Source organism: Arctopsyche grandis, chromosome 1, assembly GCF_051622035.1.
Source record: "Arctopsyche grandis isolate Sample6627 chromosome 1, ASM5162203v2, whole genome shotgun sequence".
NCBI lineage: Eukaryota > Metazoa > Arthropoda > Insecta > Trichoptera > Hydropsychidae > Arctopsyche > Arctopsyche grandis.
The window spans coordinates 5,482,138-5,510,086 of record NC_135355.1 but is presented as its reverse complement, the minus strand read 5'-3'; the positions used below and the strand labels follow the sequence as shown (position 1 = coordinate 5,510,086).

Here is a 27,949-nt window from a genome sequence, read left to right as displayed (position 1 = left end):
AGAAGTGTAATACGTTTGTATGGACACGGCGCTGGTGTTCGGCCCTCTTAAAGCTGGGCAAATAAGCCATGGTTGGAAAAGATTTCGTTTCAATCAAATGAACTGTCAAAGTGACAGCGAAACCAGTTGACAATATATAATAAGATTTGGCGGGAAATTAGGTCTGCGATGGATAGTCAAACAAATGCTGGTGACGATCAAATAAAAAATGATTCCGTGGATTTTACAAACAAACCTTTCCCTATGCTTGATTTTGAACGTCAAATGTTCACCGACATCATTGATTGCGATGGATTGCTCATCACTGCCAAGTACGTCTTCTATTACACTTTCATCATTGGTATCAGACGTACAATATATTAAAATTCAATAGTTTTTATATTTTTAAGGGGACTGAATGAAAGTATCGTCGTGCAGAACATTCTACGAGCCCATAATGACCCTTCAAATTTAGTTATCGTTGTCAACAGCTCAGACGCCGAAGAAAAATATTATATGGATTTGCTAAAATTGAAAAGTTTACCCAATCTCATTACAGAAAGGTTTGTTTTAAGGTAGTTTTATATGCACATTCGTTCGTATGATAAATACAAATCAATTGCTTTTTTAGAGAAAAGACTTATTTGGAAGGTGGGGTACATTTCGTTTCAACACGAATATTGGTTGTGGATTTGTTGAAAAGTAGAGTACCTGTCGAGCATATTACAGGTGTTATTGTATTAAGAGCCCACACAATATTGGAAAGCTGTCAAGAAGCTTTCGCTCTACGACTATATAGGCAAAGCAATAAAGTTAGCAAAAATCATTACTACTGATGTATTGGTTATATAATATTAAATAAAAACTATGTTTATTTTTAGACCGGTTTCATCAAAGCATTCTCTCACACACCGCAGTGTTTCACATTTGGTTTTGCTCACGTTGAAAAAGTGATGAAATCACTATTTCTCAAAGATCTCTTTTTATGGCCCAGGTTATACTTATTACAAATATTTGACGTGTATCTTGATAATTAGTGAGTATTAAAATGTATTATTAAATTTGCAGATTTCATAGTTTAATTAGTCAATGTTTGAATCCTCATCCGCCAACAGTTATGGAATTGCATGTGCCGTTATCGTATAAAGCGACCCTCATGCAGACATGTCTTTTAGACATTATGAATTATACTACTAAGGAGTTGAAAAAAATCAATCCTACTTTGGATTTACAGGTGAAGTTCTTCTTCATTTGTACATAAATATTTGTATAAACAGAGTATTTGTATTTTTTGTTTCAAATTGTAGGAAATAACAGTAGAGAATTGCATTACCAAAAACTTTCATAAGATTCTTCAATCGCAACTGGACTGCATTTGGCACCAGCTCAGCACTAGAACAAAAGAATTGGTTCAAGATTTACGGATAATGCGGAACCTGTTAACGTAATCATCAATCTAAAACTATGTATGCATAGATGTAGAATAACCTAGATATGCCATTACATACAAATTTCGTTGGAGATCTTGTCGCCACTAACTGAGGGGTGCGGGGGGTTTAACTAGCGGGGAAGTGGTAAAAAAGGAAGAAACGCAGCGGTCGGCAGTGGTCAGCAACCAGTTTATGTATATTTACATGCACTGAAGTTTTATTTTATTTATAACTTTATTTTATTGGACATTCCGTGTGACAGTAAACCAAACCAATAAAGCCATATTAAGAAAAAAATATTTAGCTATACACACTATATTAAACTACAAATGTATGTTACTATAATTTTATTTTATTAATAGTTTTGGACCATTGTGGCATTACAGGAAGAACCTAATGCGCCACAATGGCCTACATTTAATAAAGATATAAATACAAGTAAAATTAGTAAAAAACAGAAAAATTAAAAAGCAGAAAACATGGTAAAATAAAATAATAATACAATTAAAATAGTACATAAAAATGTACAAAGGAGAAAGAAAAAGTAAAATAAATAAAACAAAATATGAATAAAAAATAAAATCACAGCGAGGCCCAATAATAAAACCATCATTAAATATTACAATATTTAAACATTAGTAACTTCCACAAGGATCAATTTTAAAGCTGACACTTTAATATTTAGTTCATTGTTTGTAGTTTTAAACTTAATGTCGATTTCTGAATTTCCTTCAGTGCCAACAAGATATAAGCGTGCATTTAGTGACACCTGTGGCAGAGGTTGTCGACCACTGTTCAATCACTGCATACAACACTACATATATCGCGCCGATATTTCATTATATGTTAAAATACTACTATAATTGAAGACATTATATATTAATTCTTACTTATAATATGTGATGCCATCCGCCTTTTTTTGTTTTCTTGAGTAATTGTAACACAATTTCACTGAACACGTTGGCATTTTCGAAAAATGTCAATCGACCTTCCTACTTAGAAACTAACTAGCTACTGAGAGAGAGTGTGCATGATCTGTACTTTTTTTTGTGTGTGCATGGTCCAACAGGGTGATCGGCTTAGAGCGTCAGGGCGTATCTATGGTATTCTATATCAATGCATGTATGTAATTTAAAACAATACTGCGAAATTCAAGCGATTTAATTTAACGTTAATGTTATAGAAATTTAATACACCACAATGCGGTCAGTTTTTATGGGCTTCTCAGTAAATACAGAACACCGGAATACGCCAAAGTCAATTCCGGTTGGATTCTATTAGATTCTGCAGAACAACTGTTCAAACATGCTAAAAATCGAGTATTCAATTCTAAACAGGGTTAGTCATATAAACATTTGCATATACACTTATAATTACACTTCTTAATCGTAGATATTATAAATTTTCTTCAGAATTTGAACCGGAATTCTCTTCGAAATGGAAATGCATCACCGAAATACTTACAGTGGAGATACCAGCCGATCAGAAGCGCTTGAAAAACTCGGAGCGGAATATTAAGATACTAATTTTATGCCAGGATACAAAAACTTGCCTCCAATTGAAAGATTATCTAACGATGGGTCCTCAGAAGTGTTTGTATTACTCTGCGATACGCGATGAAGTACAAATACCTCTGCTTTCCGACTTGTATAAATCTTTCAAGTCTGACGCTGATATTCAAAAATCATCCGAAACGTTAAAAGAATCTGAACAAACGCTAGTAAATGACGACAATGCAGACGAAGAGAGTGAACACAAAGATAATTACATTCTAACAATGTCTCAAGCGATTATGGATAATATAACCGCTACGAGTGATAAATCTACAAATGCAGATGAGACATGTTTCGAGTCTTTCACTCAGGTAAACTCGACTTGCAATATGAATTTTTCATTTTTAATCCGTTAAATGAAATGAATTTGTATTGTTGTTTTAAACATTGATCTGTTTAGATGGAAAATATGGACTTGACGCAAGTAGATTTCGGTACTCCGTCCGTTCATATACAAACTTTTAAAAACCTCAGTGATGGAATCTGTATAGAGAATACGCTGCATGTGTTAAAGCCGAGCTATGTCGTAATGTACCATTCTGAAATAACTGCCACGAGGCAATTGGAACTGTACGAGGCTCGAAGAAAGGATCGCAATGAACGTCCACTCACTGTTTATTTTCTGATGCATGCCCAGACTACCGAGGAGCAGGCCTACTTGACATCTCTGAGACGTGAAAAGGAGTCCTTTGAACTTTTGATACAAGCTAAAAGTGTAATATCAGATTTTATATTAATATAATTAAATTATATACGCGGATATTCCGATGAATGTTGGCTTTTGAAACGACGGTTTTAACAGTTTTCATTTGGAATCGTTTGAAGAAATATAATAAATTCGCAAAATCTTGTTTGAACGCGAGGTATTCTTATTGAAACTAAAAACAATTTTGATTTGTAGACTATGGTGATTCCGACGTATCAAGATGGAAAATCAGAAATGGCTTCACATATGGAAATCACTGAACCAATTCTAGAAACAAATACGAGAAAAGCAGGTGAAGAGTTTCATCGAATTTATTAATTATTGTTTAACTGATACAATTTCTCCGACTGCTTTATAAGGAGCAATATGGGATTTACCCATACTTATTTCCTTTACAATTCGTCATGGGTATGGTCGGCTACACTTCTCTTGACCACATGAGGAGTGTTGCCGTCATCAAGTTCTTGTTTTCCATATTTAGAGGCTATATCTCCTGTTCGTTTATCCTGGCTGAGTTGGGCCTTCATGCTCCGGAGAGTGTGATATGGACCCGCCATCGTCCCCTTTTTCACACTCCTCTGGCTAGAACTGTGGCTTTTAGTTATTCTCCCATTCCTCGTGGCCTCCGTTTCTTAAATTCACTGGATGGTGCCATTGACATTTGTCACATCTCTCTTCATTCTCTGCACCACTTCCTAAGTTACCGAAGTCGCGACCATTTAGAAAGGTTGAGTTAGTTTATTTAATTATGAATTTATTAAGAATTCTTTTTTTCTATGTCATGTTTTATTTAGTTATCTTTTCTTTATTTAAGTATTTTTAATTGTAAAATTTCATATACTTTTTTCCTTTTGTCCTTTCTTAATCTTTTTAGCACACTCGTCGCTTTGGAGCAATCTGTTACACGGGTGTGCTTGATTAATTGATGTTGTATAATAATAATAAAAAATAAAAACATATAAGCCACAGCGTAGTGCACTGGTAGAGTTATTGCATTCCAGTAGAGAGGTTGTGGGTTCAAGTCCCGGCCAAATTCGTTGCTGGCGAGATCATGTGATTGTTAAAAACACTGATCCTGTTAATGATTGTGATTTTATAGCTTAATTGTTGTGACGGATCCAATAAATCGACATTCTCCCCCTCAGTTTCTCGCAAATTCGAGTTATTAGCGTCTCGAATTTGTTGAATCTTATAAAAATATGCTACCTACATACATAATGTATCTCGCGAATTTCTTTTGTATTCAAAAATTGTTGATTCTCTATTGTATTCTATGTACATACTGTTGTGTTTGAAAAATGTTAATACTTACTTAATTATAAAAATAATATAACCATATGTGTCGCCTTGAAGTAATTCTTGTCATGGCACATATTTTTATTTTTATCTTTAATTTATACCAGGAAGGCCTAACAGGTAACCCCAATACGCCTTCCAGACCAGAAACATTGTACATTTGATACAAAAATTATTAGTATTATACAAAGTACATAAATACATATCAATTAATATCCACAGAGACATCTATGGTCAAATTTGTAAATTTGCAGTATTTTAAACAATTCAGCGAAATTTGAGATTGCTGAAAACTCGAGATTTTGTGAGAAAGTGGGTAAGGTTGCCAATTTGTTGGAACCGTTTCAATGTAAATCAGATAAATTGGCAAACTCTGATAGGAAACGATCGAGCTGGAGTCACAAATCCAAGGTCTGGCCAGCAGAAACCAGTGAGGTTTGAACCTGTGACCATTTTGTTCAAAGCATTATATGCTAACCACTAGTTTGATCTGCTGGCTATGATGTATATATGATGATGGTTATGAAGCATTATATACTAACCACTAGTCTGTTCTCTATATGATGTATTTATGTAATATAAATAAAATAATCACAATGTAGGCGGACAGGAATCAGGAGCGGTGGTTCCCGTAAAGCAAATAGTCATCGTCGACATGCGGGAGTTTCGATCAGATCTTCCGGCTCTGTTGCACAAAAAGGGCATCCACATAGATCCTGTCACGATAACGGTGGGTAAACATCTACGGTACTATTGTGCTAAATGTTTTCGTTTCTTTCAATTCGCATTTGCAGATTGGCGATTACATCCTGACTCCGGACATATGTGTGGAGCGTAAGTCCCTATCAGATCTTATAGGCTCGTTGAATTCGGGTCGACTTTACACACAGTGCACCCAAATGTGCCGAAACTATGCTAGACCCATGCTATTAATTGAATTCGATCAGAGCAGGCCTTTCCAATTACAAGTTTGTACCAAATTTTGATTCACTTGTAAATATTCACTAGCTAAATAGAAGTAAAAGTCATTTTTATTTAAAGATTATGTAACTTTGACGAGTTCTATTGCACATTGAATTATTTTGCCTTGTATTGTGTATGTATGTACTAAATAAATGGATTTCTTTAGGGGCAATATATGCTATCCAATGATGCAACTCCGGGTGCAGACATACGTCAGAAATTACAATTGTTAACGTTGCACTTTCCTCGTCTCAAACTTGTATGGTCGCCGAGTCCATACGCCACTGCAGAACTATTTCTAGAGTTGAAGGTACGTTTGATTTTCGTTACGAAGCTATTTGAATAATACCATGCTATTTGAATATTGCCATGTTGTTTCCTTTTCAAAGTCTCTGTCCCCTATAGCCTTCAGAACTATCAGTTATTGCGAACGAACTCAACTGTGGATCTTGGCATACTGTTTAGGAGTGACTTCAAATTTTCGACTCATATTTAAGATATGTGCTGTAGGGCACCAAAATGCTTTGATTTTTTTTTGCGCAATGCTCACTACTTCCAAGATCCAAGTATAACGGTATTGATTTATTGTTCGCTTGTCCGGAGCATATTAGAGTTTGGATCTATAATTTGGAGTCCCACTGAAATTAAATTCTCTCTCTAGATAGAAAGAGTTCAAAAAAAGTTTCTTTGATACCTTTTTAGTACGCGGGACAGATGTGTTGACCGTGTCCCGGTCTAAGAAAACACCGTTTGTGTTTGTAAGAGGATCGTTTATTTTTGTTCAATTGTTACAATGGTTATTGTATGTACGAAGAGGTTGAGCTTCAGAGAAGTGATCTGGTTGAACTCCAGAGGTTCACTCTGGTGTTGGGAGCTGGTGCGTCGCTTTATATACGTTCTGGCTTGAGGCGTGCCGTGTGCAGATGCTTTGTCTTCGTTTCCAGGACACGTGTTGACCTATTTTCGAGGCGCGTGCTTTATAGCTTTGGGGTCAGCGCCAGGATGTCGTTCGTTTGAGAATGGGGTCTTGCCACGAGTAAATGTATTTTTAAGACACGTGTTACGGTATCCTGATGACATCACTGTTGGGTTTCGTTCGTTTTACGATCGAGCGATGAATTCTTTCTTCTGGAATGGTCGAAGGGGTCGATGCCCTTGAGTTATGCATGTTTGTACAGGATCGATGATGAAATCACTGGTTTTGATTCGTAATAGCACAAGTCGTGCTATATTTTTACACCTTTATATGAGGAAATACCCCTATTTATTTCCCACTGCCTTTTTACAAGGTGTTCTAGGCTTTGACTCATTATCTTCGAGATAGAATTATTGCCAATTCCAAATACTTCTTTGGAGTATTAAAGGGAAGTATTGACAACCCTTCGATTTTATCGGAACTTAAATTTCAGGCGCTTGAATGCGGTAGAGCTTTGCGTTATTGTTTACTTTTCCAATCTATTGCTGCGAAAACGTGTGCTTTCAATAACTCGTCTCTTGTAAAGGCTATCCGGTTCCTTAATGTAATAGGTGAACATTTGGACCTGTTTGATTGTGATGTTGATGAACTGGTCAGTTTCATGAGATTCAACACGAGTTTGAATGCGATGAATGATTGCCAATTTTTATTGTTCTTTTTTTTTGTAAGACTGGTATGACGCATTAGAGCAACCTGTCAGGTCACATTGGTCATTATCTTGTTATTATTATTATCTATCCATTTATATAATGTATTTATTATAATAATAAATCAAATATAGCATTTGTAATAAATTTTTCATAGCAAGGAAGACCTCAACCGAGCAGTTCGGCTGCAGCAGCTCTGGGAGAGGACGCTTCGGTGGACAGTCTTTCCATTGAACGCTATGATCCTGGAATATACGACTTCATGTTGAAGTTACCTGGTGTCAATTCGAAGAATGTCGCTAGAATAATGAATAAAGGCATCAGTTTGAATGATATTATCAAACTTTCGAAGGTGTGTGAACGTTTTCTTTGCGTTATATAGAGTTTTTTTTTTTGCATTGATGTGTGATTTTTTTACAGACGGAGATTGTCGATATTGTTGGTAATAAAAATGATGGTGAAACACTGTGGAGTGTCTTTCATAACAGTTATAAAGTTTCAGAGTCTTCAGGTCACAGTAAGAATCTGCCGAAAAATCGATTCGGTAAACCAATGAAAGGGAAATATTATAATAGAAAATAAATACTGTGTGACGATCATTTCCCAAAGTGTCTGTTGTGTGGTGAAAGCTTAGAAATGATTTTAAGTATGTACATTAGCATACAATGAAAATCCATTAATTGAATGAACCATTGCTTTGAGGAACTTTATCATACACTTCAATTATTGAGTGGAAGATGATGTATTCCACTTGAATATAGATCAATGACTTTTGACCTTTTTACACATGTAGATCGGTGACTAAAAATCATTATTTTTTATAGCTTTTGCATCCAATAGTATAAAACGAAGTTGTTTGAAATAACCAGCAGCAAACAAAGTGCTAAAACAGAGTATCTTGAATTTATTGAAATCTGGTATTGCTTCTTTGTTAGAATATATTTAACAACACTAATATCAATCATAAAACATTCGCAAGATATCTCAGTTAACGAATTTTCATTGTACGCATATGTATGTATATTTTACGGCTGTGGAGTCAGAGTCGGAGACGTTAAAAATCAACTGACTCCAACTCCTCTTTTTTAATGAATAGTATTATGGCATGCGTCAACTAAAGTCTCCAATTTAATGAAGTAAATCCACTAATTAATTGAAATTACATTAAATCTTTGAATTGCATGTTTGTATTTTGATGTTTTGTGGCCAAAACCAACTATTTTCTCTGTCTTATACTCTTTTTTGTTCTAATTTGTGTTTATTATAAATTGATTTGTTTGTGTATGAAATTAATAAACACACAGTATGAATGTACTTTTTATTTATACCTATTTATTTAATTACTAATAATTCAATAAATTCGGATACATGTCGAATTTTAGTCATTTTTTTTTGATTCCTTTAATTTTTTATATTTTGAAAATCGCTATTATTTTAATTATCAACAATTATGTATATACGTTGGCAGAAGAAGAGTCGATCTTACTAAAATCGTTCAGGTCACAGTTGGAGTCGGTACATTTTGAAGCGACTCCACAGTCCTGATATGTAGTCATCAAGTATACATTAGAACCTCGATTATCCGGATTGTTAAAAACGAACACAAATTTTACCATTTTGCTGCTTTGCAATGTGACGAATTGAAATTGCTTTCAAATTTTTACGTTCGTGATGGCATAAGATAAAACGGAGCATGAATCATAAATGCATAACATAAAAATTCGAAAATAAGACATAGAAATGAGTTCAAAATTCAATACTCAAAGGACGTTTGTTTCTTCAAAATGAAATTACTCAATCTAAAATATAATTTCGAAAGAGACTTTGTATGTAATTATGTAAGGTTTGGGTGGTACAATCCGTGACGTTATCAGAAAAAATCTAATTTTCTATGACAACATCGATATCGATTCTTTTTTCAGTTCCTGTTCTGGATTCCTTATTCAGTTCCGGATCAGGATTCCTGTTTCAGTTCTGGATCATGATTATTTCTTCAGTTCCGGTTTCCTTATGTATAAAAAAAACCATAAATTGTGTGTAATTTCTAATTGGCTGTCATTAAATATATTTTTTTGTTTCAAATAAATTTAATAAAAAAACAAATGAATGTTTACTATTAGATTAACCATATTTAAGCGGCTATATTACAAATACCGAGCGAAGCCAGGTAAAACCACTAGTAAAGAATAATTTAATATTGATCTTCATGTTATTATATACTAGTTGTTTAAACCGGCTTCGCTCAGTATTTGTAATATAAACAGCAACATGGCGAATCTAATAGTAAATATTCATTTGTTGTTTTATTAAAATTATTTGAATCGAAAAAAATATAATATTCAACCAATTGAATTGTCATCATACTTACAAAGTCTTTCGAAATTATATATTAAATGTAAATGTAGGCAAATACAAATTATTCATACTGAATGTACTCGTCTTTCCCCGTCCATTGTGATTTTTTCGACTATATACAGACTACCTTCATCCCCAATTAGTCCGGATAATCAAGGTTTTACTGTAATATAAAGAATTATATCTTCATATTATTCTCATTTTTTTTTTTAAATAAAATTCAATATAAAAATTTTCAAACGACTTTTATTTTTATTTAATAAAATAACAGCATAATTTTTTAAATGTTGGAAACGAATTCACATTTATAGGGTCATATAAACACGGAGATGAGTAAGTATATTGGCGGTCACAAGTATCATAGACATTTTGTATAAACAAGAAAAACTATTCCAGTATTATAATATTATATCAAGTTTTTACAGAAGTGAAAACTTCATCTTGTCTGGATGCTACTCAATTATGATTATTTTTAATATGTATGAGACGACTAGGCGTAGCGTTTTACAACGTACACTTCAGTAAGACTATTAAATTCAAATGACATTACAATTATGTAATCTTGATCAGCTGCAAAAATGAACTAAAGTGTAATCAATGTTTACACATACAAATATCAACTATTATATGTAGGTTAATAATTACATATTATTATTGGACAAAAATAATATTCAATTGTTTTTTTTTTTCTTTAAATCTTCAATCGAAAACAATATATATATATTATTATATACATACATTATACAACTTTTTGGTGAATGTAAACTATCAAATCGCCAATAATTTATATCTATTAATTGCGGCACTTTTAATTGCCATTTTTCATCGAACACTAGCTGCTTTAAAATCAATTTACACAATATTGTGTAGTTAAAAAAAAAAGGAAACAATATTTCAATACATACTAAACGGAACATAAAAAATGAGGAATTATAACAATAAGATCACAACGAATCAAAAGAAAATGAAATTAAACAAAAACAAAAAAGAAAATATACGTATTTCAATTGCTCGATGCCTCCAGGCACTTCTTTATGTACAATTACCAAAAATATAAAACCAAAAAGTAAAACAGGTACCGAAACATAATTTGTCAATTAATAAATATGCTATTTAGTACCCAATAGCATATTTTTGAAGTCATTGTTGGTTAATTTCGATTTAGATGTGTTAGACTCGCCGAGATCGGGTATTGAGCTCTTCGACGGAGCTGACTTTTGTATGACAGCCGGTATGAACAGCTGCGTACGAGCGTGAGTCCTCCTAAAACAAATAACAATGATCATTCGAGTTCTTTCTTATTTATTTATTTGCAGACAATCAAGTAATGAGACGTACGTAGTCGAAGTGGTTGGATTGACTTCGGGCAAGGACAATTTCTTTGGAGGTGGAGCACTCAGAGAGACGTTGAGGCAGCGACCACCTAGCTCCATTCCGTCTATGGATGTTACGGCCGCAGCGGCCCTTTGAGCATTGGTATATTCGACGTAAGCGAGACCTTTCGGTTTACCAGTTCTGTCCAAAGAATAATTGTCAAATTATATATATACATAATACGTGGATGTTTGATCAGTGGTTACATTATCAATACACACTTGTGGGTGACGATTCTTATGTCTTTTAGTTCTCCGCATTTTCCAAATATTTCCCGGAGGCTTTCGTCTTTGCAATGTTCGAATGAAATGTTCTTGACGAACAATTTATTCTTTTCGATGCCTGTAGAATACGAAAAGTGCTTCTTTCGGTTGTCTTTGTCGCAGTAGCGGGATATGAACATCGGTCGATCGTTGAAGAGGGTTCGATCGTGCGCCAGCGCCACGTCGACTGAATTCTGAAAAGCAAACGGATTTCATTTTTCAACGGCTACACATCGATTTTAAAGACAATACGAACAAGTATTGAATACGAACGATATCGGTATATACTCCGTAGCAGATGCTCCCGTAGGATTTAACGCCGCTGATGAGTCGCAACTCCACTATCGATCCGTATTCATTTAACTTCTCCTTCAATTCAGCTTCGTCGACTCTGAAAGCATAAAACCATACATTTTCCAAATATATACAACTAAGTTTTAGCCAACAGTAAGGCTCAGTGGTTGTGCTTTTGGGTTCGATCCTGTGAAATCCCGTCAATTGAAAATAATTTATTCCGAGTTTATTATCTGTAATGCTGCTGGTCAGACTCGGATATTTGTGACTCCGAGTCGATCGTCTCCTATCAGAGTTTGTCAATTTTTCTGATAACATTGTTCCTACCCACTATTTGAGTATGACTTATGTACAATAAAAGTTATGTACAAGATTCATAGATGACTCGTTAATTTCGAGTTTTTGAGTGACTTATGTAATAAATAAAAATGCTGCATTGTTTGTGATTGGCCAGGAAGGCGCATTGGGGTTTACCTGTTAGGCATTCTTGGTACATCCTCACTTAATTTGCGCGAGCAGGATACAACAGGAACAGGCTTTTCCTCCCGTATCCTGCGCGCGCACATTAAACAAGGCTGTATGACAAAAAGAGAGATAATTTCATCGCATGCCACAGATATATATTATATATATACATAGTACCGTTTACCATGCAGCCTTTTTTTTTGATCTTTCGACTTAAGATCTTTGCCTTCCGATATTTGCTTTTTCGACCTTTTCACTTTCGGTACCGTGAGGTAGACGAGGTTTAAATAAATAATAAATAACACAAAGAAAACTAACTTGAATCCGAGATTGCTTATAAAGACAGTGCGGCTATTTTTCTCTTCGTCTTGATAATCGTTTGTTTTTGACGATTCACTGTCGAACGGTTGACTATCTTTCGACTTTTTGACGGGAGATTGAGCCGAATCTAAAATTAAAGTTCAAAGTGAATATTTTATTCATTAGGACAAAAAATAATAAACAGTTATTTACCTTCGGAGGAATCGCATTTCCTTTTCAAATTTTGCCTTGGTTCCATCTGAGACTTACTATGATTAAAACTATTTTCTACACTTTGTTTCGGATTTGAAACCCTAACTTTAGCACTGGAATTCCTTTCGTGTGCGTCCGACACTTGATCGTCATCATCGTGTCGTCTTTTCATGGACTTTTTATTATCATTCTCGTCGGCATTGTATCCCTTCTTCTTGCTTTTATTTCTATTGAATGAATCGCTATTTGTGGCGTTGCCCTTAAAGTTATTTGACTTATACTTAGTATTAGAGTACGCTTTATTTTTGGATTGAGTCTCAGACCATTCTTCCGCTTTCGCCTGAAAGTTCACAACAACAACAACATAAAATCTACGATCATTCAAAAACATCAAACCGATGGTTGTGTTAATTTACCGAACACGTTTTATTACACTCGACGAGCGTATCTAAAGTTCCGAAATCCCGTTCGTGCGTACCGAGAATCTCTTTAAATAGCTCTTCGCCATATTTGTAATCTTTTGAGCGATGATACTCAACTCTGGCCCAGTATTGCAATATTGTGAATTCTTTGTCAGCCTCGTCGCCCCACATCTGATACATTTACATAAAAAATTAATATTCTGGATGTATATTAGTATAGTTAACCGTTTGCCCGCGGCCGTCTTCTATGGAAGCTTTGCGCGACAAGTCTGTAGCACGGCTGTCTTCCATAGAATTTCTGAACTTTGCACGGGATTTTGAGCCTTATATGCGCCTATTTCAACTGTTTTAAGGTTCAAAATTGGTCGAATATATTACTGACAGTTGAATGCCATCTATTCAATTTGCTTAAAATGAATATATACCAGTCAAAATTAGTTTTTTGTGGAACCATATTGAAACCTCGTTTATGTGACGTCACGTCTGTTGAACAATGGCGACGACACGTCTCAATTGTATGAAGAATGATTATTTGACAATTAAGCCAAAACTACGAGATATATTATGTATTTTACTGTTTAAAATAATACTTTATGTGTTAATTAACATATCTGGTTACTCGAGTAAATATTAAAATCTGTATTTAAGGTCGAAAACTCGATTGCCAAATTCGCGAAAAAGGTGCCGCGTACAGGGCTTGTTCGCTATATTTATTGCCGCGGGCAAAGGGTTAATATAATGATGAATACACACCTGACTCAAACTATCCCAAGAAAGCCTGAATGTTTTGCGCAAAACTTCAATCTGTTCCGACGAGCTAAAATCTGTCTTTCTTCTTAAAATTTCTAAGTAACATAACCATAGCGCCACATAATCTTCGGCGGTGTCGAATCCGTTAACCAACGAAGCCTCAAACTCTGTCTTAATCTAACATAATCGACAATCAGTTTCGAAAAAGATTAACAAAACATTTAAAACAAAGAAGCATTTCTGACATTAAACATAGCAAACGTTACCTCCTTAAAATCTCTACCTAATCTTTCAAGCTCTTGCAACTTCAACATCCACAAAGTGCTATTCCTGTGATATCTGCGGATGACCTTTTCAATAACATTCAAGCAATACTCGTCTGATCCGTATTCTCTCGCATAGTCGACATATTCCAGACAAAATTTTTCTGCATTGCTCGGCAGCATAGCCTCGCCCCGACAACACGGAGCGAAACACTCGGATGTTATCCTATCGTACAAAACTCCCAAGAGACTAATAATATCACAATCCTTCAGCGTGTCGTCGCCCGACAACGACTTCACATACGATATATAGCTGAGGTACGTTTCATTCTTTTGCGACACCACCCTAGAACAATTCGCTATTTGTGAAAAGCATTCGTAAAAATTACAAAACAACGAGGGTGTCGGGCTTTCGACTCATTCAGACTCAGAGCTAATTACTCAGGCCTTATGTGTAAGTCCAGCAGAAGAAGGCGGACTCAACGGACCGAACTGGCCTGCTAGAATTCGAAATTTAATGAGACTAGCTCCTTTGTCGTATTCCTTGGTGATCATGCTCAAAGACAGAATTTACGGAGTTAGGGACCCGTACGGGAACCGACCTTTGTGTCTGGGTAGAATATTACCAATGGGTGAGTAGAATATTGTCCAATATGTGACATTATATATTTACATATTTATATATTTAATATTTTCTAGGCCAATCAAGTGGTTCCGATGGCTGGGTAATATCGTCAGAATCTTGTGGTTTCCTTTCGATTGGATCTTTTTATTATTACTAAATTATGTTCACAATACATCTTATATCTATTTTAATAGCTTCTGATCTACTGATCATTTTGTATTTTACAATTTTAAATGAATTTTGTTAGTAATCATAGTATTATATTATTATAATGTTAATATGTACAGCGTAATAGGAAAAAGAGCTCAAAAACCTATTTAAAATTCTTATAAATGCTCATAATACATCTAATACATATTATTAATTAAAGACTCTCTAAAGTCGATGACCTAAAGCAGCTTGTGTTTAGGTAATCTGTGTTTATACCTGAAGGGTATAGACATTTTGTTGTAATCACCGAGACTCTTCACAAGTGTGTTAGTATGGTTATTAGTGATTCTGTCATAGAATCTACTGGTTAGTTTGTTAGTAATGTCTGTAACAAACGGAATATTATATATAGCATGCAGTTTTTTCAAGTTAGTATATACGGGTGTATTATAAATTATTTTTAGGGATTTATTTTGTATTACTTGGAGCTTGGAAAGTTTAGTATTCGAGGCGTTATTCCATACAGGTGAAGCATAGGTTAATAATTAATTAATATACTTTTGATGTTTATAGTCTGGAATTCCTTTTGTTGAAGTATTATGCAAAAATCGATACGTCGGACGAACATTTATACAGCCGTCCACAAGACTACGTCAATTAGGTGTAGCGAAGAAATTTGGTGCACTTTCAGCCAATGTTGCTGGTGAAAGACTTGTATTGATCGATGACTCGATTGTTCGCGGCAATACCATAGGCCCAATTATCAAGCTGCTGCGTGATGCAGGGGCAAAGGAGGTTCTTGTCTTAAAATATTCATAGCACATCTTAAAATAAATATGTGTATGTAAGTGTACTGTTTATTTTTCAGGTGCATGTGAGAATTGCTAGTCCGCCTTTGCAATATCCATGCTATATGGGCATCAACATTCCAACACGTGAAGAACTGATAGCTAATAAGATGAGTCCCGAGAAATTAGCTAAACATGTCGGTCAGTAGTGTTTTGTTTGTGTGCGTATGTAACTGTTTTATTGTGTCGAATATCTGTGTATATCGTCTATTATAATTGCAGGTGCTGATAGCTTAAAATATTTGAGTGTGGAAGGTTTGGTTAGTGCTGTAAGATATCATATGAAAGTTCCTGGTGGAGGAGCGGGTGGACATTGTACTGCTTGTTTAACAGGTGACTATCCCGGTGGACTTCCTGATAATCTGGAATGGTAGTGCCTAGCAGTTGCAACTATATTTTAATGTCATTTTTTTCGTTTAAATATACATATCATATGTAACATCAAGAGAATCTTGACCGATTGATTCATTTTTTCTCCTATTCTATTTTTCCAATATTTCCATTATTTTTATACTTTAGTTTAGTTATGTAATGTGCTATTTAATCATATTATAGCTTTCATTCTTTTCCTTTTCATTTGTTTATTTTGTATTTACCTTTTTCATTTGTTTTTTATATTTGTAAATTTCAATTTTTTCTTATATTCTATCTTATAACCTTTTCCAAATATTTTAATACTATAGTTTAATTATGCAATGTACTACATATTTTGTCATGCCTTTATTCTTTACTTTTTAATTTGTTTTCCTTATATTTATCTTTTTCATTTTTGTAAAAATCTATTATTGGACTCGGATGTTACATATATTATTTATTTACTTTTTGTTTTTTTTATACCTATCTCTGTACATCCTGTCTGTTGATTTTTCAATTAATAAAATAAAAAAATAAAATAAAAATAAATAAAATATTATGTATTGTATTATATATAATATAAATATATTTTTTATTTCTTAAATTGATTCAATTGATTGGGACCAATTATTATAAACAAATAAATAATTATTTTTTGAAATATATATTTGAAATAATTTAAAAAAAGTATTACTGATTTTTTGTTAAAAAACCTACTTCAAAATAACGGACTGAAAACCAGACTGGTACAAGTGAAATTTAAAAAAAAAGCTGGTTTAAGTGGTAAAATAATAGCATTTCATATATGCTATTATTTAAGCAATTAAACCAGATTTTTTTAAAAATGTCACTTGAACCAGTCTGGTTTTCACCCCTTAAAATGTTAAATTAATTTTAAAAATGTTAAAAACAGGCGTGGGAATGTCTGCAGACGACATTAAGGTAACGCTACATGGACGTAACTAGGGGAGGAAGCTATGGAGGCACCAACCTCCCTCCACCCTAAATTAAAAAAATACTACAAAATTAGAAAAATAGCAATCAACTTGAAAATTTTTTATTTAATGCCTCGCTGAATTTTTTATCAATAAATAGACACTTCAAAAGAGTATTAATAATATTTACTTAATATTTATATATACTAGCCCTAATTTTCAATAAATTATAGCTGATTAAAAACTTATAAAAAGCTGCTTCAGCCCCCCCTTAATAATCCTGGCTACAGCCGTAGTGTATTGTTTTCGTTAGAGTGACTGATACCTATGTCTTAGCCAACAGTTGTAGCGTTTCTCTGGACTATTCTATAATTGTTAATTTAAATTTAGATATTAAAACGCAAATTTAAAGGTATTTTTATTGCTGTCCAGTCAAAACCTCGGTATATAAGCGCCCCGACAAAACCGCCCCAGCAAAAAGGGGTAGACGACAAAACTGCGCCAGAATACATAAAAAAATTTCAATTTCTACTTCGATTTGATAAATATAACTGAAGCATAATTCATCGCTGATGACACTCGAGAAAATCCTCGATTGGTATGGATCGAAAAACATGAATAATAAATTGGACAATTCAGAAATTAATTACCATAACTTTAGAGTACCTACATTTTGTAAATTTCAAAGCTCTTTATAGAAATAATTTTTTTTAGCTCTAAATAAGAACTTTTTGAACTCAAAGGAAAGGATTTTGTCAAGATGTGTCAATCTATTTAAATACAATCATAGAATGAGAATGCATAGAATGGTCTTTGTTAACAGAAGTATCGTCTAAAAGCGAGCCATCGAAGAGAGAGACAGAAAGTCAGAAGAGAGACAAGAGAGAAAGAGACGAAGTTTAGCAAACGATGAACAAACTCTGCCACGCAGATTTTTTGTGGCAACATTTTTGGAGGCTGAGAGCGATTCTATGCATTCTACTTCTATGAATACGACATATGTTTAGCTTTAAAATCTTAAGAGGGCTGTACACTCGAAACCTTAATTTTGTTGCCGTTCCTTTCTTCGATATATATATTGAGTGAATGTATATTTTTAGTGAATGCGACAATATATATCAATATATATATTGAGTGAATGCGACAGTTGCGCTTCGACCAGATAATACGTATTTTAAATCGACAAAATCGAGGTTTCGTATTCTCCAATTTTCTCCTCCGAAACTGGACCAATTTTAAAAAAAAATTCATCATCGGTATGAGGAAAATATTTTATATGCAACTGTGCGCGTATTTTTTTTTTAAATCGACCGTTAAATAAGCAGGCTGGACTATTTTTGTGGGTGTAAAAAAGAGGTGATTTTATAGATGTTTGGCGCTTCCTAGCTCCTATAAAAAATAACTAATCAAAAAAATAAAGGCACAGATGCATGCCAATGGTGTATATCCATAGCATATTGAAAAATAATTTCTCTAGTGCCATAATTGAGGAAGGAAGAAGTGTAATACGTTTGTATGGACAAGGCGCTGGTGTTCGGCCCTCTTAAAGCTGGGCAAATAAGCCATGGTTGGAAAAGATTTCGTTTCAATCAAATGAACTGTCAAAGTGACAGCGAAACCAGTTGACAATATATAATAAGATTTGGCGGGAAATTAGGTCTGCGATGGATAGTCAAACAAATGCTGGTGACGATCAAATAAAAAATGATTCCGTGGATTTTACAAACAAACCTTTCCCTATGCTTGATTTTGAACGTCAAATGTTCACCGACATCATTGATTGCGATGGATTGCTCATCACTGCCAAGTACGTCTTCTACTACACTTTCATCATTGGTATCAGACGTACAATATATTAAAATTCAATAGTTTTTATATTTTTAAGGGGACTGAATGAAAGTATCGTCGTGCAGAACATTCTACGAGCCCATAATGACCCTTCAAATTTAGTTATCGTTGTCAACAGCTCAGACGCCGAAGAAAAATATTATATGGATTTGTTAAAATTGAAAAGTCTACCCAATCTCATTACAGAAAGGTTTGTTTTAAGGTAGTTTTATATGCACATTCGTTCGTATGATAAATACAAATCAATTGCTTTTTTAGAGAAAAGACTTATTTGGAAGGTGGGGTACATTTCGTTTCAACACGAATATTGGTTGTTGATTTGTTGAAAAGTAGAGTACCCGTCGAGCATATTACAGGTGTTATTGTATTAAGAGCCCACACAATATTGGAAAGCTGTCAAGAAGCTTTCGCTCTACGACTATATAGGCAAAGCAATAAAGTTAGCAAAAATCATTACTACTGATGTATTGGTTATATAATATTAAATAAAAACTATGTTTATTTTTAGACCGGTTTCATCAAAGCATTCTCTCACACACCGCAGTGTTTCACATTTGGTTTTGCTCACGTTGAAAAAGTGATGAAATCGCTATTTCTCAAAGATCTCTTTTTATGGCCCAGGTTATACTTATTACAAATATTTGACGTGTATCTTGATAATTAGTGAGTATTAAAATGTATTATTAAATTTGCAGATTTCATAGTTTAATTAGTCAATGTTTGAATCCTCATCCGCCAACAGTTCTGGAATTTCATGTGCCGTTATCGTATAAAGCGACCCTCATGGAGACATGTCTTTTAGACATTATGAATTATACTACTAAGGAGTTGAAAAAAATCAATCCTACTTTGGATTTACAGGTGAAGTTCTTCTTCATTTGTACATAAATATTTGTATAAACAGAGTATTTGTATTTTTTGTTTCAAATTGTAGGAAATAACAGTAGAGAATTGCATTACTAAAAACTTTCATAAGATTCTTCAATCGCAACTGGACTGCATTTGGCACCAGCTCAGCACTAGAACAAAAGAATTGGTTCAAGATTTACGGATAATGCGGAACCTGTTAACGTAATCATCAATCTAAAACTATGTATGCATAGATGTAGAATAACCTAGATATGCCATTACATACAAATTTCGTTGGAGATCTTGTCGCCACTAACTGAGGGGTGCAGGTGGTTTAACTAGCGGGGAAGTGGTAAAAAAAGGAAGAAACGCAGCGGTCGGCAGTGGTCAGCAACCAGTTTATGTATATTTACATGCACTGAAGTTTTATTTTATTTATAACTTTATTTTATTGGACATTCCGTGTGACAGTAAACCAAACTAATAAAGCCATATTAAGAAAAAAATATTTAGTTATACACACTATATTAAACTACAAATGTATGTTACTATAATTTTATTTTATTTTATTTTATTAATAGTTTTGGACCATTGTGGCATTACAGGAAGAACCTAATGCGCCACAATGGCCTACATTTAATAAAGATATAAATACAAGTAAAATTAGTAAAAAACAGAAAAATTAAAAAGCAGAAAACATGGTAAAATAAAATAATAATACAATTAAAATAGTACATAAAAATGTACAAAGGAGAAAGAAAAAGTAAAATAAATAAAACAAAATATGAATAAAAAATAAAATCACAGCGAGGCCCAATTATAAAACCATCATTAACTATTACAATATTTAAACATTAGTAACTTCCACAAGGATCAATTTTAAAGCTGACACTTTAATATTTAGTTCATTGTTTGTAGTTTTAAACTTAATGTCGATTTCTGAATTTCCTTCAGTGCCAACAAAATATAAGCGTGCATTTACACCTGTGGCAGAGGTTGTCGACCACTGTTCAATCACTGCATACAACACTACATATATCGCGCCGATATTTCATTATATGTTAAAATACTACTATAATTGAAGACATTATATATTAATTCTTACTTATAATATGTGATGCCATCCGCCTTTTTATGTTTTCTTGAGTAATTGTAACACAATTTCACTGAACACGTTGGCATTTTCGAAAAATGTCAATCGACCTTCCTACTTAGAAGCTAACTAGCTACTGAGAGAGAGTGTGCATGATCTGTACTTTTTTTTGTGTGTGCATGGTCCAAAAGGGTGATCGGCTTAGAGCGTCAGGGCGTATCCATGGTATTCTATATCTATGCATGTATGTAATTTTAAACAATACTGCGAAATTCAAGCGATTTAATTTAACGTTAATGTTATAGAAATTTAATACACCACAATGCGGTCAGTTTTTATGGGCTTCTCAGTAAATACAGAACACCGGAATACGCCAAAGTCAATTCCGGTTGGATTCTATTAGATTCTGCAAAAAAACTGTTCAAACATGCTAAAAATCGAGTATTCAATTCTAAACGGGGTTAGTCATATAAACATTTGCATATTCACTTATAATTACACTTCTTAATCGTAGATATTATAAATTTTCTTCAGAATTTGAACCGGAATTCTCTTCGAAATGGAAATGCATCACCCAAATACTTACAGTGTTAATACCAGCCGATCAGAAGCGCTTGAAAAACTCGGAGCGGAATATTAAGATACTAATTTTATGCCAGGATACAAAAACTTGCCTCCAATTGAAAGATTATCTAACGATGGGTCCTCAGAAGTGTTTGTATTACTCTGCGATACGCGATGAAGTACAAATACCTCTGCTTTCCGACTTGTATAAATCTTTCAAGTCTGACGCTGATATTCAAAAATCATCCGAAACGTTAAAAGAATCTGAACAAACGCTAGTAAATGACGACAATGCAGACGAAGAGAGTGAACACAAAGATAATTACATTCTAACAATGTCTCAAGCGATTATGGATAATATAACCGCTACGAGTGATAAATCTACAAATGCAGATGAGACATGTTTCGAGTCTTTCACTCAGGTAAACTCGACTTGCAATATGAATTTTTCATTTTTAATCCGTTAAATGAAATGAATTTGTATTGTTGTTTTAAACATTGATCTGTTTAGATGGAAAATATGGACTTGACGCAAGTAGATTTCGGTACTCCGTCCGTTCATATACAAACTTTTAAAAACCTCAGTGATGGAATCTGTATAGAGAATACGCTGCATGTGTTAAAGCCGAGCTTTGTCGTAATGTACCATTCTGAAATAACTGCCATGAGGCAATTGGAACTGTACGAGGCTCGAAGAAAGGATCGCAATGAACGTCCACTCCCTGTTTATTTTCTGATGCATGCCCAGACTACCGAGCAGCAGGCCTACTTGACATCTCTGAGACGTGAAAAGGAGTCCTTTGAACTTTTGATACAAGCTAAAAGTGTAATATCAGATTTTATATTAATATAATTAAATTACATATATACGCGGGTATTCCGATAAATGTTGGCTTTTGAAACGACGGTTTTAACAGTTTTCATTTGGAATCGTTTGAAGAAATATAATAAATTCGCAAAATCTTGTTTGAACGCGAGGTATTCTTATTGAAACTAATAACAATTTTGATTTGTAGACTATGGTGATTCCGACGTATCAAGATGGAAAATCAGAAATGGCTTCACATATGGAAATCACTGAACCAATTCTAGAAACAAATATGAGAAAAGCAGGTGAAGAGCTTCATCGAATTAATTAATTATTGTTTAACTGATACAATTTTTCTGACTGCTTTATAAGGAGCAATATGGGATTTACCCATACTTATTTCCTTCACAATTCGTCATGGGTATGGTCGGCTACACTTCTCTTGACCACAGGAGGAGTGTTGCCCTCATCAAGTTCTTGTTTTCCATATTTAGAGGCTATATCTCCTGTTCGTCTATCCTGGCTGAGTTGGGCCTTCATGCTCCGGAGAGTATGATATGGACCCGCCATCGTCCCCTTTTTCACACTACTCTGGCTAGAACTGTGGCTTTCAGCTATTATCCCATTCCTCGTGGCCTCTGTTTCTTAAATTCACTGGATAGTGCCATTGAAATTTGTCACATCTCTCTTCATTCTCTGCACCACTTCCTAAGTTACGGAAGTCGCGACCATTTAGAAAGGTTGAGTTAGTTTATTTAATTATGAATTTATTAAGAATTCTTTTTTTCTATGTCATGTTTTATTTAGTTATCTTTTCTTTATTTAAGTATTTTTAATTGTAAAATTTCATGTACTTTTTTCCTTTTATCCTTTCTTAATCTTTTTAGCACACTCGTCGCTTTGGAGCAATCTGTTAGACGAGTGTGTATAATAATAATAAAAAATAAAAACATATAAGCCACAGCGTAGTGCACTGGTAGAGTTATTGCATACCAGTCGAGAGGTTGTGGATTCAAGTTCCGGCCAAATTCGCTGCTGGCGAGATCATGTGATTGTTAAAAACACTGATCCTGTTAATGATTGTGATTTTATAGCTTAATTGTTGTGACGGATCCAATAAATCGACATTCTCCCCCTCAGTTTCTCGCAAATTCGAGTTATTAGCGTCTCGAATTTGTTGAATCTTATAAAAATATGCTACCTACATACATAATGTATTTCGCGAATTTACTTTATATTAAAAAAATGTTGATTCTCTATTGTATTCTATGTACATACTGTTGTGTTTGAAAAATGTTAATACTTACTTAATTATAAAAATAATATAACCATATGTGTCGCCTTGAAGTAATTCTTGTCATGGCACATATTTTTATTTTTATCTTTAATTTATACCAGGAAGGCCTAACAGGTAACCCCAATACGCCTTGCAGGCTAGAAACATTGTACATTTGATACGAATATTATTAGTATTATACAAAGTACATAAATACATATCAATTAATATCCACAGAGACATCTATGGTCAAATTTGTAAATTTGCAGTATTTTAAACAATTCAGCGAAATTTGAGATTGCTGAAAACTCGAGATTTTGCGAGAAAGTGGGTAAGGTTGTCAATTTGTTGGAACAGTTTCAATGTAAATCAGATAAATTGGCAAACTCTGATAGGAAACGATCGAGTTGGAGTCACAAATCCAAGGTCTGGCCAGCAGAAACCAGTGAGGTTTGAACCTGTGACCACTTTGTTCAAAGCATTATATGCTAACCACTAGTTTAATCTGCTGGCTATGATGTATATATAATGATGATGATGGTTATGAAGCATTATATACTAACCACTAGTCTGTTCTCTATATGATGTATTTATGTAATATAAATAAAACAATCACAATGTAGGCGGACAGGAATCAGGAGCGGTGGTTCCCGTAAAGCAAATAGTCATCGTCAACATGCGGGAGTTTCGATCAGATCTTCCGGCTCTGTTGCACAAAAAGGGCATCCACATAGATCCTGTCACGATAACGGTGGGTAAACATCTACGGTACTATTGTGCTAAATGTTTTCGTTTCTTTCAATTCGCATTTGCAGATTGGCGATTACATCCTGACTCCGGACATATGTGTGGAGCGTAAATCCCTATCAGATCTTATAGGCTCGTTGAATTCGGGTCGACTTTACACACAGTGCACCCAAATGTGCCGAAACTATGCTAGACCCATGCTATTAATTGAATTCGATCAGAGCAGGCCTTTCCAATTACAAGTTTGTACCAAATTTTGATTCACTTGTAAATATTCACTAGCTAAATAGAAGTAAAAGTCATTTTTATTTAAAGATTATGTAACTTTGATGAGTTATATTGCACACTGAATTATTTTGCCTTGTATTGTGTATGTACATATGTACTAAATAAGAGGATTTCTTTAGGGGCAATATATGCTATCCAATGATGCAACTCCGGGTGCAGACATACGTCAGAAATTACAATTGTTAACGTTGCACTTTCCTCGTCTCAAACTTGTATGGTCGCCGAGTCCATACGCCACTGCAGAACTATTTCTAGAGTTGAAGGTACGTTTGATTTTCGTTACGAAGCTATTTGAATATTGCCATGTTGTTTCCTTTTCAAATTCTCTGTCCCCTATAGCCTTCAGAACTATCAGTTATTGCGAACGGGCTCAACTGTGGATCTTGGCATACTGTTTAGGAGTGGCTTCAAATTTTCGACTCATATTTAAGATATGTGCTGTAGGGCACCAAAATGCTTTGATTTTTTTTGCGCAATGCTCACTACTTCCAACATCCAAGTATAACCGTATTGATTTATTGTTCGCTTGTCCGGAGCATATTAGAGTTTGGATCTATAATTTGGAGTCCCACTGAAATTAAATTCTCTCTCTAGATAGAAAGAGTTCAAAAAAAGTTTCTTTGATACCTTTTTAGTACGCGGGACAGATGTGTTGACCGTGTCCCGGTCTAAGAAAACACCGTTTGTGTTTGTAAGAGGATCGTTTATTTTTGTTCAATTGTTACAATGGTTATTGTATGTACGAAGAAGTTGAGCTTCGGAGAAGTGATCTGGTTGAACTCCAGAGGTTCACTCTGGTGTTGGGAGCTGGTGCGTCGCTTTATATACGTTCTGGCTTGAGGCGTGCCGTGTGCAGATGCTTTGTTTTCGTTTCCAGGACACGTGTTGACCTATTTTCGAGGCGCGTGCTTTATAGCTTGGGGTCAGCGCCAGGATGTCGTTCGTTTGAGAATGGGGTCGTGCCACGAGTAAATGTATTTTTAAGACACGTGTTACGGTATCCTGATGACATCACTGTTGGGTTTCGTTCGTTTTACGATCGAGCGATGAACTCTTTCTTCTGGAATGGTCGAAGGGGTCGATGCCCTTGAGTTATGCATGTTTGTACAGGATCGATGATGAAATCACTGGTTTTGATTCGTAATAGCACAAGTCGTGCTATATTCTTACACCTTTATATGAGGAAATACCCCTATTTATTTCCCACTGCCTTTTTACAAGGTGTTCTAGGCTTTGACTCATTATCTTCGAGATAGAATTATTGCCAATTCCAAATACTTCTTTGGAGTATTAAAGGGAAGTATTGACAACCCTTCGATTTTATCGGAACTTAAATTTTAGGCGCCTGAATGCGGTAGAGCTTTGCGTTATTGTTTACTTTTCCAATCTATTGCTGCGAAAACGTGTGCTTTCAATAACTCGTCTCTTGTAAAGGCTATCCGGTTCCTTAATGTAATAGGTGAACATTTGGACCTGTTTGATTGTGATGTTGATGAACTGGTCAGTTTCATGAGATTCAACACGAGTTTGAATGCGATGAATGATTGCCAATTTTTATTGTTTTTTTTTTTTTTGTAAGACTGGTGTGACGCATTAGGGCAACCTGTCAGGTCACAATGGTCATTATCTCGTTATTATTATTATCTATATATTTATATAATGTATTTATTATATTAATAAATCAAATATAGCATTTGTAATAAATTGTTCATAGCAAGGAAGACCTCAACCGAGCAGTTCAGCTGCAGCAGCTCTGGGAGAGGACGCTTCGGTGGACAGTCTTTCCATTGAACGCTATGATCCTGGAATATACGACTTCATGTTGAAGTTACCTGGTGTCAATTCGAAGAATGTCGCTAGAATAATGAATAAAGGCATCAGTTTGAATGATATTATCAAACTTTCGAAGGTGTGTAAACGTTTTCTTTGCGTTATATAGAGTTTTTTTTTTTTGTATTGATGTGTGATTTTTTTTTGCAGACGGAGATTGTCGATATTGTTGGTAATAAAAATGATGGTGAAACACTGTGGAGTGTCTTTCATAACAGTTATAAAGTTTCAGAGTCTTCAGCTCACAGTAATCTCACAGTAATCACACACAAGAATCTGCCGAAAAATGGATTCCGTAAACCAAGGAAAGGGAAATATTATAATAGAAAATAAATACTGTGTGACGATCATTTCCCAAAGTGTCTGTTGTGTGGTGAAAGCTTAGAAATGATTTTAAGTATGTACATTAGCATACAATGAAAATCCATTAATTGTATGAACCATTGCTTTGAGGAACTTTATCATACACTTCAATTATTGAGTGGAAGATGATGTATTCCACTTGAATATAGATCAATGACTTTTGACCTTTTTACACATGTAGATCGGTGACTAAAAATCATTATTTTTTATAGGTTTTTCATCCAATAGTATAAAACGAAGTTGTTTGAAATAACCAGCAGCAAACAAACAGAGTATCTTGAATTTATTGAAATCTGGTATTGCTTCTTTGTTAGAATATATTTAACAACCACTAATATCAATCATAAAACATTCGCAAGATATCTCAGTTAACGAATTTTCATTGTACGCATATGTATGTATATTTTACGGCTGTGGAGCCAGAGTCGGAAACGTAAAAAATCAAATGACTCCAACTCCTCTTTTTTAATGAATAGTATTATGTCATGCGTCAACTAGTCTCCAATTTGATGAAGTAAATCTACTAATTAATTGAAATTACATTAAATCTTTGAATTGCATGTTTGTATTTTGATGTGTTGTGGCCAAAACCAACTATTTCCTCTGTCTTATACTCTTTTTTGTTCTAATTTGTGTTTATTATAAATTGATTTGTTTGTGTATGAAATTAATAAACACACTATGAATGTACTTTTTATTTATACCTATTTATTTCATTACTAATAATTCAATAAATTGGGTTACATGTCGAATTTTAGTCATTATTTTTTTGATTCCTTTAATTTTTTATATTTTGAAAATCGCTATTATTTTAATCATCAACAATTATGTATATTCGTTGGCAGAAGAAGAGTCGATCTTACTAAAATCGTTCAGGTCACAGTTGGAGTCGGTACATATTGAAGCGACTCCACAGTCCTGATATGTAGTCATCAAGTATACATTAGAACCTCGATTATCCGGATTGTTAAAAACGAACACAAATTTTACCATTTTGCTGCTTTGCATGTGACGAATTGAAATTGCTTTCAAATGTTTACGTTTGTGATGGCATAAGAAAAAACGGAGCATGAATCATAAATGCATAACATAAAAATTCGAAAATAAGACATAGAAATGAGT

The 27,949-nt window shown here is 34.2% G+C and overlaps 5 protein-coding genes across 5 annotated transcripts in view; 3 read left to right on the top strand and 2 right to left on the bottom strand.

Annotated features, from left to right (window-relative positions):
• The window catches only part of LOC143915198 (fas-associated death domain protein-like), a 231,697-nt gene that overhangs the window by 6,852 nt on the left and 196,896 nt on the right, over positions 1-27,949 (bottom strand). The gene's annotated exons all lie outside the window — the stretch shown is intronic.
• LOC143914693 (DNA repair endonuclease XPF-like) lies at positions 81-9,560 on the top strand. The gene is made up of 15 exons (XM_077434995.1): positions 81-311; positions 390-542; positions 611-791; positions 861-973; positions 1,048-1,213; positions 1,287-1,423; positions 2,593-2,747; positions 2,822-3,273; positions 3,363-3,677; positions 3,864-3,960; positions 5,567-5,694; positions 5,759-5,932; positions 6,094-6,237; positions 7,708-7,902; positions 7,971-9,560. Exons 1-15 carry the CDS (start codon positions 169-171, stop codon positions 8,130-8,132), a joined length of 2,715 nt encoding a protein of 904 aa, XP_077291121.1. The 5' UTR covers positions 81-168; the 3' UTR covers positions 8,133-9,560.
• On the bottom strand, positions 10,123-14,432 carry LOC143916574 (spliceosome associated factor 3, U4/U6 recycling protein-like). The gene is made up of 9 exons (XM_077437725.1): positions 14,253-14,432; positions 13,990-14,163; positions 13,231-13,407; positions 12,815-13,154; positions 12,620-12,749; positions 11,816-11,933; positions 11,501-11,736; positions 11,244-11,420; positions 10,123-11,168 (listed from the first exon to the last, which is right to left on the bottom strand). Exons 1-9 carry the CDS (start codon positions 14,430-14,432, stop codon positions 11,015-11,017), a joined length of 1,686 nt encoding a protein of 561 aa, XP_077293851.1. The 3' UTR covers positions 10,123-11,014.
• LOC143916566 (amidophosphoribosyltransferase-like) lies at positions 14,641-16,746 on the top strand (the record flags this gene model as incomplete). The annotated part of the gene is made up of 5 exons (XM_077437714.1): positions 14,641-14,881; positions 14,949-15,019; positions 15,598-15,819; positions 15,893-16,013; positions 16,095-16,746. Coding segments are annotated over 5 exons (807 nt in total), but the record flags the coding sequence as incomplete, so codon positions are not given.
• On the top strand, positions 18,732-27,579 carry LOC143914687 (DNA repair endonuclease XPF-like). The gene is made up of 15 exons (XM_077434983.1): positions 18,732-18,968; positions 19,047-19,199; positions 19,268-19,448; positions 19,518-19,630; positions 19,705-19,870; positions 19,944-20,080; positions 21,257-21,411; positions 21,486-21,937; positions 22,027-22,341; positions 22,532-22,628; positions 24,223-24,350; positions 24,415-24,588; positions 24,754-24,897; positions 26,349-26,543; positions 26,615-27,579. Exons 1-15 carry the CDS (start codon positions 18,826-18,828, stop codon positions 26,795-26,797), a joined length of 2,736 nt encoding a protein of 911 aa, XP_077291109.1. The 5' UTR covers positions 18,732-18,825; the 3' UTR covers positions 26,798-27,579.